Source organism: Arvicanthis niloticus, chromosome 29 (assembly GCF_011762505.2).
Source record: "Arvicanthis niloticus isolate mArvNil1 chromosome 29, mArvNil1.pat.X, whole genome shotgun sequence".
Taxonomy (NCBI): domain Eukaryota; kingdom Metazoa; phylum Chordata; class Mammalia; order Rodentia; family Muridae; genus Arvicanthis; species Arvicanthis niloticus.
In genome coordinates, this window is record NC_133437.1 from 16,000,873 (window position 1) to 16,014,320 (window position 13,448).

General features: G+C 38.3%; 1 protein-coding gene across 4 annotated transcripts in view; it reads left to right on the forward strand.

Moving 5' to 3' along the window:
- Ssbp2 (single stranded DNA binding protein 2) overlaps positions 1-13,448 on the forward strand; it is a 253,087-nt gene that overhangs the window by 74,946 nt on the left and 164,693 nt on the right. For all 4 annotated transcript variants that reach the window (XM_076927127.1, XM_076927129.1, XM_076927128.1 and 1 more), the window contains exon 2: positions 876-948. In XM_076927127.1, the coding sequence (XP_076783242.1) occupies positions 876-948 (73 nt within the window). The remainder of the gene's footprint in view (positions 1-875; positions 949-13,448) is intronic.

The window sequence follows — 13,448 nt, forward strand, 5'->3', positions numbered from 1 at the left end:
ACATTATGTGGTTATTGTTACCCTGCATGATTTACGGGAAACCTGCTTCAGTATTGGTCAATAGACTGTAGTGGAAACGGCCCTGTTGTGAGATATCTGGGAATCTGTCCACAATATCATTAAAATGCTGATGCAGACTCATTGGGCTTGGAAGTAGTATTTTACCATTGAAATTGAATTGAAATTGAGCCACGTGGTCCAGTTTAAAAATTCTGAATCCACAAGATAAGGAGAGCAGTATAAATGTATACGACACAGTCAACATTCTGTATTTGAGTAATAAATTTATATGTAATTTTGTATTAGCTGTTAAGCTATAAGTCCCCAAATGATTAGTTTCTTCTGTTTGAAGTATGGTAATGCTGTGATTAGCTGTGAGTATGGATTCCTTGTAAACTAAAATATTATTTGGTCTAATAATCAGATCTAAAGATCAAGAAGAATATAGAAGCTTCTAAACACATGTTAAAATTGATACTAAATACAAGTTAACAATATTGTCCAACAAAAGGTCAAAAATAATAAAATCTAATCAATTAACTCACTGATTTTACTAATCAAAGAAAAATTTTACCTTAAAATGGGATTTAGGAATTATTAAATCTGGGGTGTGAACTATTGATTATGTTAAATAGAACAAATAGAATGTATAAGTGAGATGATTTAAGAGAACAATATACATTTATTTTTTCTAAAAGAGAATACACTAGTATAATTAAATTTCTTTTTGAATATAGATGTACTCTCATGAAATGGTGTGGGCAAAGGTTTACTTTCTGTCACTATTAGTGTATAAATATCTTTGATGTAGAATGATGTGTATAAAACACATCTCAAAAATGTCCTCTTCTCAGTGAATGTTTTGTGTTTTCCAGGTTAGCGCTCTACGTGTATGAATATCTGCTCCATGTAGGAGCTCAGAAATCGGCTCAGACATTTTTATCAGAGGTATGTTTTCTGTATTTTCTGCATTACATTTGCTATATAAATGAATGAAAAGTAGACTGGAAGGATGGCTTGTAAAGCTGCTGTGTAGCAAGTGCTTAGGTATCCTTTTGCATAATGCAGTCTTTGTAGATTTTTTGCTAAGCATTTTCAGTATCACTAACTGCCTTTTCTGTGCAACTTAAACATTCTAGTAAACTTTCTAACCATTAATTCCCTTAGAAAGTTACCTCAACATGGCGATAGTAAACAAGAAAGCAAATTTGCTTTATAACCTTCCACTAGGTCTGAGGAGGTGGCTCAGTTTAAACTCCACAACATACATACACCAAAATCTGACTGTGGTGGTGTACATTTCTATTCCCAGTCCGAGGGAGGTAAGGACAGGCAGGTAGATCCCTGGTGGTCACAGCCCAGCCTACTTATCAAATTCCAGGCCACAGAGAGGCCCTGTCTGGAGAAATGGTGGATGAGAGCCAGTGAGATGTCTTTTGGGTAAAAGTTCTTGTCAGCAATGTCTGATGATCTGAGTTTGATTCCTCGGGCAGCTCTGTAGAAGAAGAGAACAGACTCCCTATAAGCTGTCCTCTGAGATCCACACAAACAGCATTTGTAAGGGCACCTACACATAGGTGCACATGCACTCATATAACATGGACCCACACGTGCCCCCACACATTTAGCCTCCCTCCTGCACACATTTCTAACAATATCTTATGTAAGCATTGTTTACAAGTTTTGATAATACGGATTTGTTTGTTTTTGTTTTATGTGAATAGAATTGATTATTTGGAAACATTTTTGATCATCTTATTTCAAGCTCCAGCTATTCTCTCTTTTCCTTCACTGTTGTGGTTTGGTTTTGTTGTTGGAAACAGGCTGACCTCATACTTGCCATAGTCCTGCCTCAGCCTCCTGAGAGCTGGAACTACAGGCAAGTGCTCCTCTTTCACTTTTCCAGCTCTGAGTCTAAACGTTCTTGCAATAGAATTCTATTTTTTGTCTTTACTTTACATTATGATAAATATAATGAGGGTGTTGAATTCTGTTACTTAGTGGGCACATCATGTGCCAAGGTGTATTACACTTATCATTTTAAATTATTGTAAGAAATTCACAATATATATAATATTATTGCTATTTTATTAATTGTTACATGATTAACTTGGGGTCACACAGGTAAATGAGTTAATGGAACTAGAATTCACATTGTCTGTTATTTCCAAGGACATTGGAGTACACTGTGTGCAGGAAAACCATGGCTGGCACTGCTTTGTATGACTCCTTTGGTCTCAAACAAATGCGTATGTTATATACTGACCCAGCATTCAATTATATGACTCTGGTGGCCATTCTAATGCCAGCCACCACACATCCCAAATAAGGAAATCAAAGAAGACACCAGATGATTAGAAGACCTCACATGTTCATGGGTTGTCAATATCAGTATAGTGAAAAAATGGCTATATTACCAAGGATGATGTTTAGAGACAATGCAGTTTTTATCAAAATATAACAAAATTCTTCACAGAGGTAGGAAAGAATACTAAAATTCACATGAGTGCATATAAAATCCCAGATTGTCAGAACAATCTTGAGGAAGGAAAGAACAATGCTGGAGGTATTAAAGTACACAATTTCAAGTTATGTCTGTGATAACAAAACCAGCATGTGTAGATCCACGAAGTAGAACATCCGAGAATTAAACCCCTAAAGCTACAGCCACTCTAGTTTGATAGCCATGTAGCAAAACTGAGCAATAAGAAGCCTTTCAGAAAATTGTGCTGGTAAATCAAAATCCATACACAGGGAAATGAAACTAAATTCCTCTTAGTCTGCAAAAATCAGTTGCAAATGTGTTGAAGACTTTAATGTGAGACTTGAAGCGCTGTTGCATGGAAGTATCAGGAAAATAGTTCAAGTCATAGGCATAAAGATTTTCTATAAATCTCTAAAACTCACAAAATAGCACTCAAGAATTGTCAAATGGGATTATGAAATGAATACATGAAACGGAAGGCTGAATAGTAAACATTCAAGTAACAAGACTTTCTACAAACGGGAGAGATCTTTGCTAGCCATACAACTGAAAGAGGATTAACATCTACAACATAGAAGAACTCAGAACACCTCAATCAATAACCAAGCTAATGCGATGGTTATTTTAAAAAGATGAAGATGAAGCACAAATGCATGGTAGAACTATCCAGGAATGCCATCTCATCCTGGAGTGGCTAAGACAAAGTTAAAATTCTCATGAGGATGTGGGTAAAGGGAATTCTTATACATTACTAATGGTAATGCAACTTAGTCTAGTCTATATGGAAGTTCTCCTAGAACTAAATGCAGAACTACCGTATGACCCACCATATCCCCCTGGGTCTAACACTATAGAACTCGAAGTCAGTACACCACAGATATACTTGTGCATTCATGTTTATTACAGTACTGTTTGTAGTAGCCAAATTATTTAGTGTCCATAAATAGATAAATAAAACAGTAAATTTTATTTAGTCATAAAGAATCATATAATGATGTTATTTTCTGAGAAAACAGATGCAACTTGAGATCATCATACTGAGTAAAATAAACCAAACTGAAAAAAGGAAAATACGTTTTCTTTCATTCGCAGATCCTAGACTTTGGTAGATTACATAAAAGTGTGTGCATGCACATGTGCATGTACACACACACACACACACACACACACACACACACACACACACACCATTAAAGCAGAAGGGAGGCTGGGTAAGGAAGTAGGCCAGGTTGGGCTGGGGTGGAAGATTTGGCCAGAGCACATGCTTTCCTTGAGAGTAATTGTTCTGACACCCAGCACGATGTACAATGAGTGCGTAGCAGCAGAGCGGAGGGGAGCAGCAGGTCATATCAAAGGAGGGTTCATCCTTAGTTGTAGAATCTTTACATATAAAAACTATGTGTACACATTTATAATTGTTTAAAAACAATAGAAAATATATTCTTTTTGAGTGCTCTTAATTTAGAAATGGAAGATTGGAGTTTGTTTATGATACTACTTTGTTGCGTACATGCTAGAGTTCTTGATAATTTTAGTTGGCTATATTTCAGTCCCTTTTTATTCCCTTACATTGTAAGTGTCTGCAGTATCTAATTGCCTGTGATTGCTGTATGTACTACACATACCAGGCTCTGTCTTCTGGGCAGTGCTTAGTGTTAAAGTCCCCTACCTGAACACTTCTCCACTTATGTACCTTAGATGTCACCGCTCACTGGGAAGGGTTTCTCAGGGCAGTTAGCTTTAAGATTTTACTGCAGCCTGCAGGCCCCCACAGGAAGACCATTACATATTGTAGTGAGACAAGTTTTGCATTATCTTCTTGATGAAAGAGCCCATGGAATTTTAATTAAAAGAATAACATCATTAGGACTATACTTTAATGTCCCTTGACTATAGACATGGGGGGTGAGGGGGAGGGGGAGGAGGAGGGGGAAGGGGAAGGGGAGGGGGAGGAGGAGAGGAGGGAGCGGGAGATCCCTAAATGTAGTATTTTAGAGCTCTGTACCCTTCTTAGAGTTGCTTTCTCTCTTAATTTTACTTGAAACACACACACAGTTAGAGCATGCTCATTGTAGAGTGACTTTTTAAGCAGCTCAGTTGTGTATGACTGTTCATAGTCTATCACTCCTCTCTACTCTAGTCCCAGATTATTACCTCATTCAGAACTGTTACATAAGAAACCCAAGATAGGCAAAATGGCTTATTTGAGTTGAGTATTTTGATAAAGAAATGACTGACGTAGTTTCTTCAATGTCATATTTTCAAAGCAAAGTTCTCCTTCAGGATTGATGAGGTTCTAAGTGACTACGATGTTAAAAGTTCTGAGTCGGATTACTCTGCTGGACGTTTCTTCCACTTCCCTGGGATGGTTGTCACACTGGGGAGGACTGATCAGAACTGCTGGTGGCATTTGCTGTTTCTCAGCCCGGTCACTGGGCACAATCCTTTAAAAAGTGCTCTTGACCTGAGCTGTCAGAAATCAGACTGCTCTTGATGACTTTGGTGTTGGTCAGAAGAGTGAAGAACATGATTATGTCAGCCTGACTCTTCCCCTTTTATAAAATAAAATATAAGATACTGGAGTAGTACAAAACAAACAGAAGGAAAAGGGCGCACAAAAGGCACACACACAAAGATATAGATACAGAGACCCACTCAGTCACAAACTCAGGAATTCCATTTTTTTCTATTCACAAACTGAGGAATTTGTTTTCCCCTTTTCTATTCAACAGAAAACACTGGACTAATAGCAGTGGTCAAACTGTTCTCAGTTTGTACTAATGGGTTCAGTGTTACTTTTCATAAATTTAGTTACCGCTGCCCCAAACCTAAATATAGTTGGAATGACTCTTACTCCTAGTAGGAGAGGAATAAATGCTCTTGAGTAACAACTCAGCACCCAGCGCTGTTCTGCTCCGTCTTTGTGACCAGTAACGTGCAGTTGCAGCAGAATGTTGAGGAAATTTTAACTCTAGGTCAGCTTTACTGCCGCACGCTCATTTTTAGTTGTCTTTCTCTTGTTACAATGTTTCCGTATACAAAGAGAATCCTGTTGCTTCTTGGAATTTTTATAATATTCATGCTTGGAAATGAGGCTGAATGTTCTTAACAAATACAATTAAGAACTAAAATGTTAGCCAGGAGTAGTGTATATGCCTTTAATCCCAGTACTTGGGAGGCAAAGGAAAGTGAGTAAGTTTGAAGTCAGCTTGGTCTGCAGAGTGAGTTCTAGGATACAGAGGGCTACAGAGAGAAACCCTGCTTTGAAAATGAAACAAACCAAACCAAACAGCAAGAATTAAAATGTTGTAGAGTTACCCATTTCCCCTTTCCTTTTACAGCTTGTACTCTCGGTAGCCTCTTTTGCCATGTTGGCCAACAAGTTGGCTCAAATAGTCGCACTGCAGCATCTAGTGAGTGGGTTGTCTCTTCAATGCCCAGTTATTGGACAGTGTAGACTTCGAAGTTTTGTTCTCTTTTTCGCCTATATAAAGAAGGAAATAAAATTGTAGCCAGTTTCTTGAGCTTTAATTTGAAAGCCATGTAGTTCAACCTCTAAGTGCCTTTAACCAAAGGTCTTGAGTTTGAATATGCTCTACATCTTAGCCGATCGTCTTCCTTATGGAAAGAATGGATTGGCGAGTGTAAGTTATAGAATAGCATCTAGAAGGTAATACACACTTGATAGCTCCAAGTGTGGCTTTTCACATTTGTGACTAGGAACTTTTCTATTCTTTGTTGTTTAGGGTTTTCTCTCTCTCTCTCTCTCTCTCTCTCTCTCTCTCTCTCTCTCTCTCTCTCTCTCTCTCTGTGTGTGTGTGTGTGTGTGTGTGTGTGTGTGTATGTACTTTGTGGGCACAGTAGTACATATACATCTTACGTGTACATGGATGTGTCACAGGTCCATCACTTGGATGACCTATAATAATCTCACTTTTTGTTGTGACCCTTTCTAGTAAAATACCTGCAGTTCTAAGAGCTAATGTAAGTTCTCTCCAGGCTTCCCTGCCATCTGTGAACCTGGGTGGAGGGACACGGACTTCTCTTGTTCCTGTGGAGGATTACAACATATCCTGCTGCTCATAGCCACCAAAAGACATTTAGAATAGAGCCAAACCAAAAATAGCACAGGACCTTTGAGGCGTTTTCCTCAAAATTTTATATGTGTGTGTGTGTGTGTAATTATTTCTTCTTCCTTCTAAAGCAAGGCAGTGCTGTTATATGAGACTCCTTATGGAAGGCTTTGTGGTTAGAATATTCAGTAAGGCTTCAGTGACTGTGCAGTACTTGAAATGTGGTAGGGACAACTGAGAAATGTTCAGCTAACTTAATTTAAATTTGGGAGCTGCACGTGAATAGAACAGCATGGTTTTAGATTATTTACCTGAACGCACAGTTAGATTTTTCTTCTGTTAAATATCTTTTGTTTTAACTTTTAAATATATTTTTACTTCATTTGCATTTATTTTCATTTTAGTTTAATATGTGGAGATACTTATATATCAAATACCTAATTTCTAATGAGTGGGAACATATTCTATCTAAATTTGAAGTCTCAGGAGTTCTATTTGAAAATGAATTGGATAGATCTGATACTCAGGGACTGGTTTTTAATCCTTTATGTTGTTAATATTTTAAAAATTGGCTCATATTCAAAAAGTACAAAAGAATTTAGGAAAACAAAAAAAGTTTTGGGTCTATTGGTGCACTACAGAGTTGTTGTTCTTGAAGGGGCTTCCGTTGGTTAATAAGGTGCCATGGTACCATGACCAGAGCTTCAGAGAAGGTATTGCTGGCAAGGCTGTGGAGGTGAACCAGTGGTAGTTTGTTGGTTACATGCATCCAGATCTAAACTGATACTCTAGTTTTGAACCACATCAAGAGCTCGATTCAGCGGAGCTCACCTGTATCCTGTGCTTGGAACTTGGTGGTCAGCAAGTGTAGTCAATTAACGAACTCTGGGCTCAGCTGGAGCCCCTATCGAAAAATACATGGAGGACAACTTCAAGGAAAATTTCCATCCTGACCTCTTGCCTCTAACACACCCTCATACATATGACCACTACCCCCACTCCCACAGCCCCCACACCTATTCTTATGTGTACATAGATGTTGCTGATACTCAAAATTGCCAATTGCTTCACTTTTGGAGCCAGAGGCCTCTGCCTGCTCTTGATCTCCTGCTAGCATCTCCTGAAGGCAGAGCTCAACAGAAGCTAGGCAGCATCAAGGAGGCTAAGCAAAGTCATTTCCAGAATCCCTCTCCTGAGTAATGAACACCATTCTGCTTTGAGGACATCCACCCACCCATCCACCCATCCACCCATCCATCCATCCATCCATCCATCCATCCATCCATCCATCCATCCATCCATGTAGGCTTGTTTTGGTTTTAGTTTTTTTTTTTTTTGTTTTGTTTTTTTTTTTTTTTTTGTTTTTTGTTTTTTTTGTTTTTTGTTTTTTTTGGTTTTTCGAGACAGGGTTTCTCTGTGTAGCCTTGGCTGTCCTGGAACTCACTCGGTAGACCAGGCTGGCCTCGAACTCAGAAATCCGCCAGCCTCTGCCTCCCAAGTGCTGGGATTAAAGGCGTGCGCCACCACCGCCCGGCTTGGTTTTAGTTTTTGAGACTGAATCTTGTGAACATTCCTGGCTGGCCTGGTAGTTGCCATGTAGTGGAGGTCAGCCTCAAACTCCTGGAAATTCTTTTGTTTCAGTCATCTGCGTGCTAGGTTTATAGATGTGAGCCACCATTCCTGGTGAGTACCAGTATATCTAGTAAGAAGCAAGTAAGGATGGAAAGTTAGATAAATATATGCATATTGAACGTTTTGTTTGTAGACACAAATTTTTATTCTGTTGTTCACTACTTCGATTCTCTTTTGTTTCTCTAGATTTAGAAACTTGGGTTTTATTGATTAAAAAATTTCATAATTCTTTTTATGGCTTTAGAATATTTGATTCTGTGCAATGTTTCATGATCTGTTATATTTTATGAATCCTACTACATGTGGTCATTTAGATTGTTTTCTGTTTTGCAATTGAAAAAATGCTTAAATGAGAAGTAATACATAAATATATAAAATGTTATACACTTGACAATAGTTATTTATTTTGTAAAGTTCTGGGGATAGAGATAATTCTGTGTTTTTAAATGGGAGACCCTTAAGAGCCTGATGAAGAGTAAATGGACCCCCACATTAGCGAAGTACAGTGTCTTTTTTTTTTTTTTTTTTTTTGGTCAACTGTCCAAGACTCACTGATCTTGTAACCCAGACATTGACCCAGATTAAAAATCTCTGGTATAAAGAGACATGATTGACATGTTTTCTTTATTGCTAATATTTATTTTCTAATTTCCCCCAAATTGATTGGATTTTTACAAATGAAATGATTTCCCCAAATGAAAATGGATTGTATTTTTACACATTCACCCCACCCCCTTTTCTTACCCTTCAAAGCCAATCCCATTTTTTATGGGATGTTTGATTAGTCTTGTACGATAAGTTGTCTCTTGAGCAAACTTTGCCTTATGTTTATGGGATGGTTCATAGGAATATTGTTGCATGAGATAACAAGCATGTAAAATGTACTCTACCACAAGCCATGCTTTACATCAGTTAATGTGTATTTTGTCCATGATTCTATGTTTGTTCTTAGCTTCTGTAGAAATGACTAAAATGCTGGATTATTTGATAGCTCTGGCATAATCATAGACAAGGTCCCCAAACACAAAATATGGCAGAAGAAGAGGTTTTAAGAATTACATGGAAGTTATAATTGAATAGAGGTTATAGCACAAAGAGAGAGGAATATGATATGAAGAGAGGTGGATATATTTGAATTAGAAAAAGAAGGAAAATATATCAGACAAGGAAACATATATTGGGACTAGAACAGGAAGAAGGAAAGCCCAGAAAGACAGAATTAGTTGGCATAGATGTTGTCCAAACATAGAAACAGGCCTGAGGCTCACAGTGCAACACTCATGCACAGAACATTGCCATTTAGAACAAATGTTTCTAGAATGTCAGCCAAATGGGTATGTTCTGGCCATTTGTCAACTCCACTGATTATGAATGAATGAATGCATGGTAGATAAACAGCAAATGCATAGATGAATGTAACTTTACAATAGAACTCTTTCATTACTCCTTTCCAGAAGATAGTTGTAAATTTAGTGTTATTTATTTAATAAACACATGTTCAACTGTACACACACACACACATACACTTTTGCTTTCAAACAGAATATTTTCCTATTGTACTTATAGTTCCCCCTTCAACTTGCCAAACTAGTAGAGCATGCCACTTTCCATGCAGATACGACCTGCTCTTTGTAATGGCCTCACGCTGTTCTGGGAGTATAGATATCAATATTTGCATTACATTTGCTATTGATATTTCTTAGGTTGTTTCTGGTGTTCATTTCCCCCAAAACTTTTTGCCCTTTGTAAGAGGATTTCATTTTCTCCTCAGATAAGCTCACGTGGGCTACTGTTGGTTTGAAAGTAGCAGTATCATTAAGTGTGGAAACATTTCTGCCTTCAAGTGTTGTTTCATTCAGTAACTGTAAAAGAAAGGCTTCTGGTTCAGATAGACCAAACTCCGAGATGCTTCTGGCACAGAACTGTGATTTAAAGTGGGAAAGATGGCTTCTAGTCACTCTGTAGTAAAATATGTTGTTAGGGCGGGAGCAGTGATATGTGGGGTGGGGTACATTTTGCGTTTAAGGAATAATATGATGTAATGTTTAAAATCACACAGAGATTTACTTCCAGACATCTTGTGATAAAAGACTGTATCAATACAATACATATAAGTAGCTTCTCAGAGCACATAGTCTCTGAAACAGTTTCTGATTGGTGGGAAGTGCATGGAGACTGACTGTGGTGAGTGGTGTGCTGTAACTTTAATTTTTTCAAATTATATTTTTAGTGATGGTTCTTAAACACTTTAACCTTTCTTGTAACCCAGTAGAGGTAGTGGAAAACAAAGGATGTGGGGGAAGTGAACCTGTTTAGAAAGGTTCTTTGGAACAATCCCATCTGTGTTGTCTGGAAATCAGCAGTTCAGTTCACAAGTTAGCAGGCAGTGGCAGCTTGAAACACTTGCAGACACCTCACAGATACACCAGCAGTTCAGTTCTAGAGAGTTGGGTCGGCAGCAGCGGTGACAGGACCTAGCAGAGACAGCCAGACCTCAGTCTTGGCTTGAGTCAGCAGCAGGGACCCAGAGGGACACCAGGAGAAGTTCTCAGCTGTGCCTCTCTCAGGGAAGTGAAGACTGGAGACCCACAAACATTGCACAGCTAGCTGTACCAGCAAGCCAAGCTCTGTCTCTGACACTCTGTGGAGTACTATTTAGACCCTCTAAATATCATGTGTCTTCCATGTGCCTTGCCTTAGCATGTGTCTTGCCTCAGCACATGCACCCACTCAGCCATAGTCCTTGTAAGTGGCAACAAACTGCAGAACACCACCAGAAGTTTTTTGGTGCGTTTCTATGACATAACAACAAATGCAGCTCAGCTATGCAGTGTAAGGTGGACCAATACATGTGTGCAGTTAGCTAAGAATCCTTCATGTGTCATTTCTTGTGTTTGCTTTAGCAGAACATCCTCTCTTCCTGTGTCTGCTTCAGTGAAATGTTCCTTAAATGAGTCTGCCTTAGCCTTTCAAATCTGAGTCCACTTTAAGGAAACGTTCCTTCACGTGTTTACAAAACACCCTCCAACCGACTTTCCAAAGAACCCTTAAGTTTCCACTTCAGTGTGCAGGGCAGGTTAGATTATGAGTCTAATTCTACTTCCAGTGTCCCTGGCACTGAAAACTTAGGTATTTTCACTTTGTTTTTAATTAAGAACCAGCTGTTTTATTTCACGAGCATGTTATGCAAAGCCGAGGTGAACTGGCATCAAGTATGAAAAACAGTATTTGGAAAACTTGTTATTTCTAAGATTGGGTTAATTCTAGTTATCAGAATTTTAGTGTTTGGGGCATGTTTGTGATCTTATGTCCTTTCATGAAGACTTTAGTCTATACAGATGTGTAAAGGAAAAGTTTGAGAGAGTAAGACAAATGTTTTGGACTAAATAATATCTAATAGGACATTTTTATTTCTCATCAATCCTAATTAAGAAATATTCTTTAGTGTTTATGAACCAAAGGATATAATGAGTAACTTATATTATCAGGTCCAAAGAGACACAAATATGCAATTTCTTTTATGTTACTATGTAGAAGAACTCAAATTGAAATTTGTCTTCCTTTATATGATATATTTGTGTTTATTGCACACATTTAGTCTTCCTAACTTCACTGATTACTCAAGTTTTTATTTAATTTTCTTAAAATTGTTATTGTATTTTGTTTGTTTACTTTCTAATAGTTCATTAGTTATTTACTTTAAAATTCCAAATCATTTATATCTTATGTACTTAAGAATTCTAGATAAAGATAGTGAACCAAACAAAACCGTGCTCACATCTAACTTGTGCACATGGCAGTAAACTGTAGGTAGGACCTCCATCCTGAGGCCGTGCAGCTTCCCTTAAGCTGCTCATCTCTATAGAGTACATTTTTATGGACTTAACTTATAAAGAAACATGGCAGAGTTGAAATGACAAACACTGTGAGCTCGGCATCCTCTCTCATGACTCATGCACTCTTCTCTGTATATTTGGTCCTTCTGCATCACCTGATATTACCCTTTCCTTGCCTTTTAAGAAGTGTTAAACTATACTAACACTTCCATGACAGGCTGCATACGAGGGGGCGTGTGCATCTCTTTTCTTCTGCATTTGGGTGACTTTATTTAAGACTATACATTCTTAGTCCATCCATTTACTTCCAAATTTTGTGTTTTCATTTTTTCTAGACCTGAATAATATTTAATTTTTATCTGACATTTATTTTAATTTATTTTTAATTGAAATAGAATTATATTACTTTCCCCTTTCCCTTGTTTCTTTACCACTTTTCATAGCTGCCCACTCTGGAGCCCTTTCTGTTCCCTCCCACACTCTCTTATTAAAAGTCTCATTTTTTATTATTTTTTTACAAAATTTTCATTATCCATTTGTATGTTGATAGATGCCTAAGTTTGTTATATTTCCTTGCTATACTAAATAGAGCAGCAATAAACATGGATGTGCAAATATCTCTCTGGAAGGAAATAGAGGTCTGAGCATACTCTCTGGATGGAATAATTAGGTCATATGGCAGTTCCATTTTTAACTCCTTGAGGAACCTCCAAACTGAGAGCTGAGAGCTGTATTATTTTGCACCCCAACCAGCACTTAGCTGAGGGCTCCATTCCCCCACATCTACACCTACATTTGTTGTTAGATTTCTTGATGATAGCATTCCGACTGGGGCGAGATAGTATCTCAAAATGATTTTCATTCGTACTTTCTTGATGACTATAGATGCTGAACACTTTAAAAATAGTTACTGGGCATTTTTGGTTCTCTCTTTAAAAAACTCATTTATCCATTTGTTGACTAGCAGTTTTAGTTTCTTGGTATTTAATTTCTCCTCCTCCTCCTCCTCCTCCTCTTCCTCCTCCTCCTCCTCTTCCTCCTCCTCCTCCTCCTCCTCCTCTTCCTCCTCCTCCTCCTCCTCCTCCTCCTCCTCCTCCTCTTCCTCCTTCCTCTTCCTCTTCTTCTTCCTCCTTCTCCCCCTCTTCCTCCTTCTCCCCCTCCTCCCCTCCTCCTCCCTCTCCCCCTCCCCCTCCTCCTTCCCCCCTTCTTCTCCTCCCTCTCCCCCTCCTCCTCCTTCTTTAAAGTATGAACTACACACTTCAGCTACATCTGACGTGTAGCTGGCAAAGATTCCCCCATTCTATTATGACCTGTTTGCTCTCCTAGTTTCCTTTTAATTACATGTCACTCCACTTGTCAATATTTGGGGCTCACTCTTCTGCTAATGAAGCTCTGAACAGAAAGTTCTCGCTTATCCCAAAG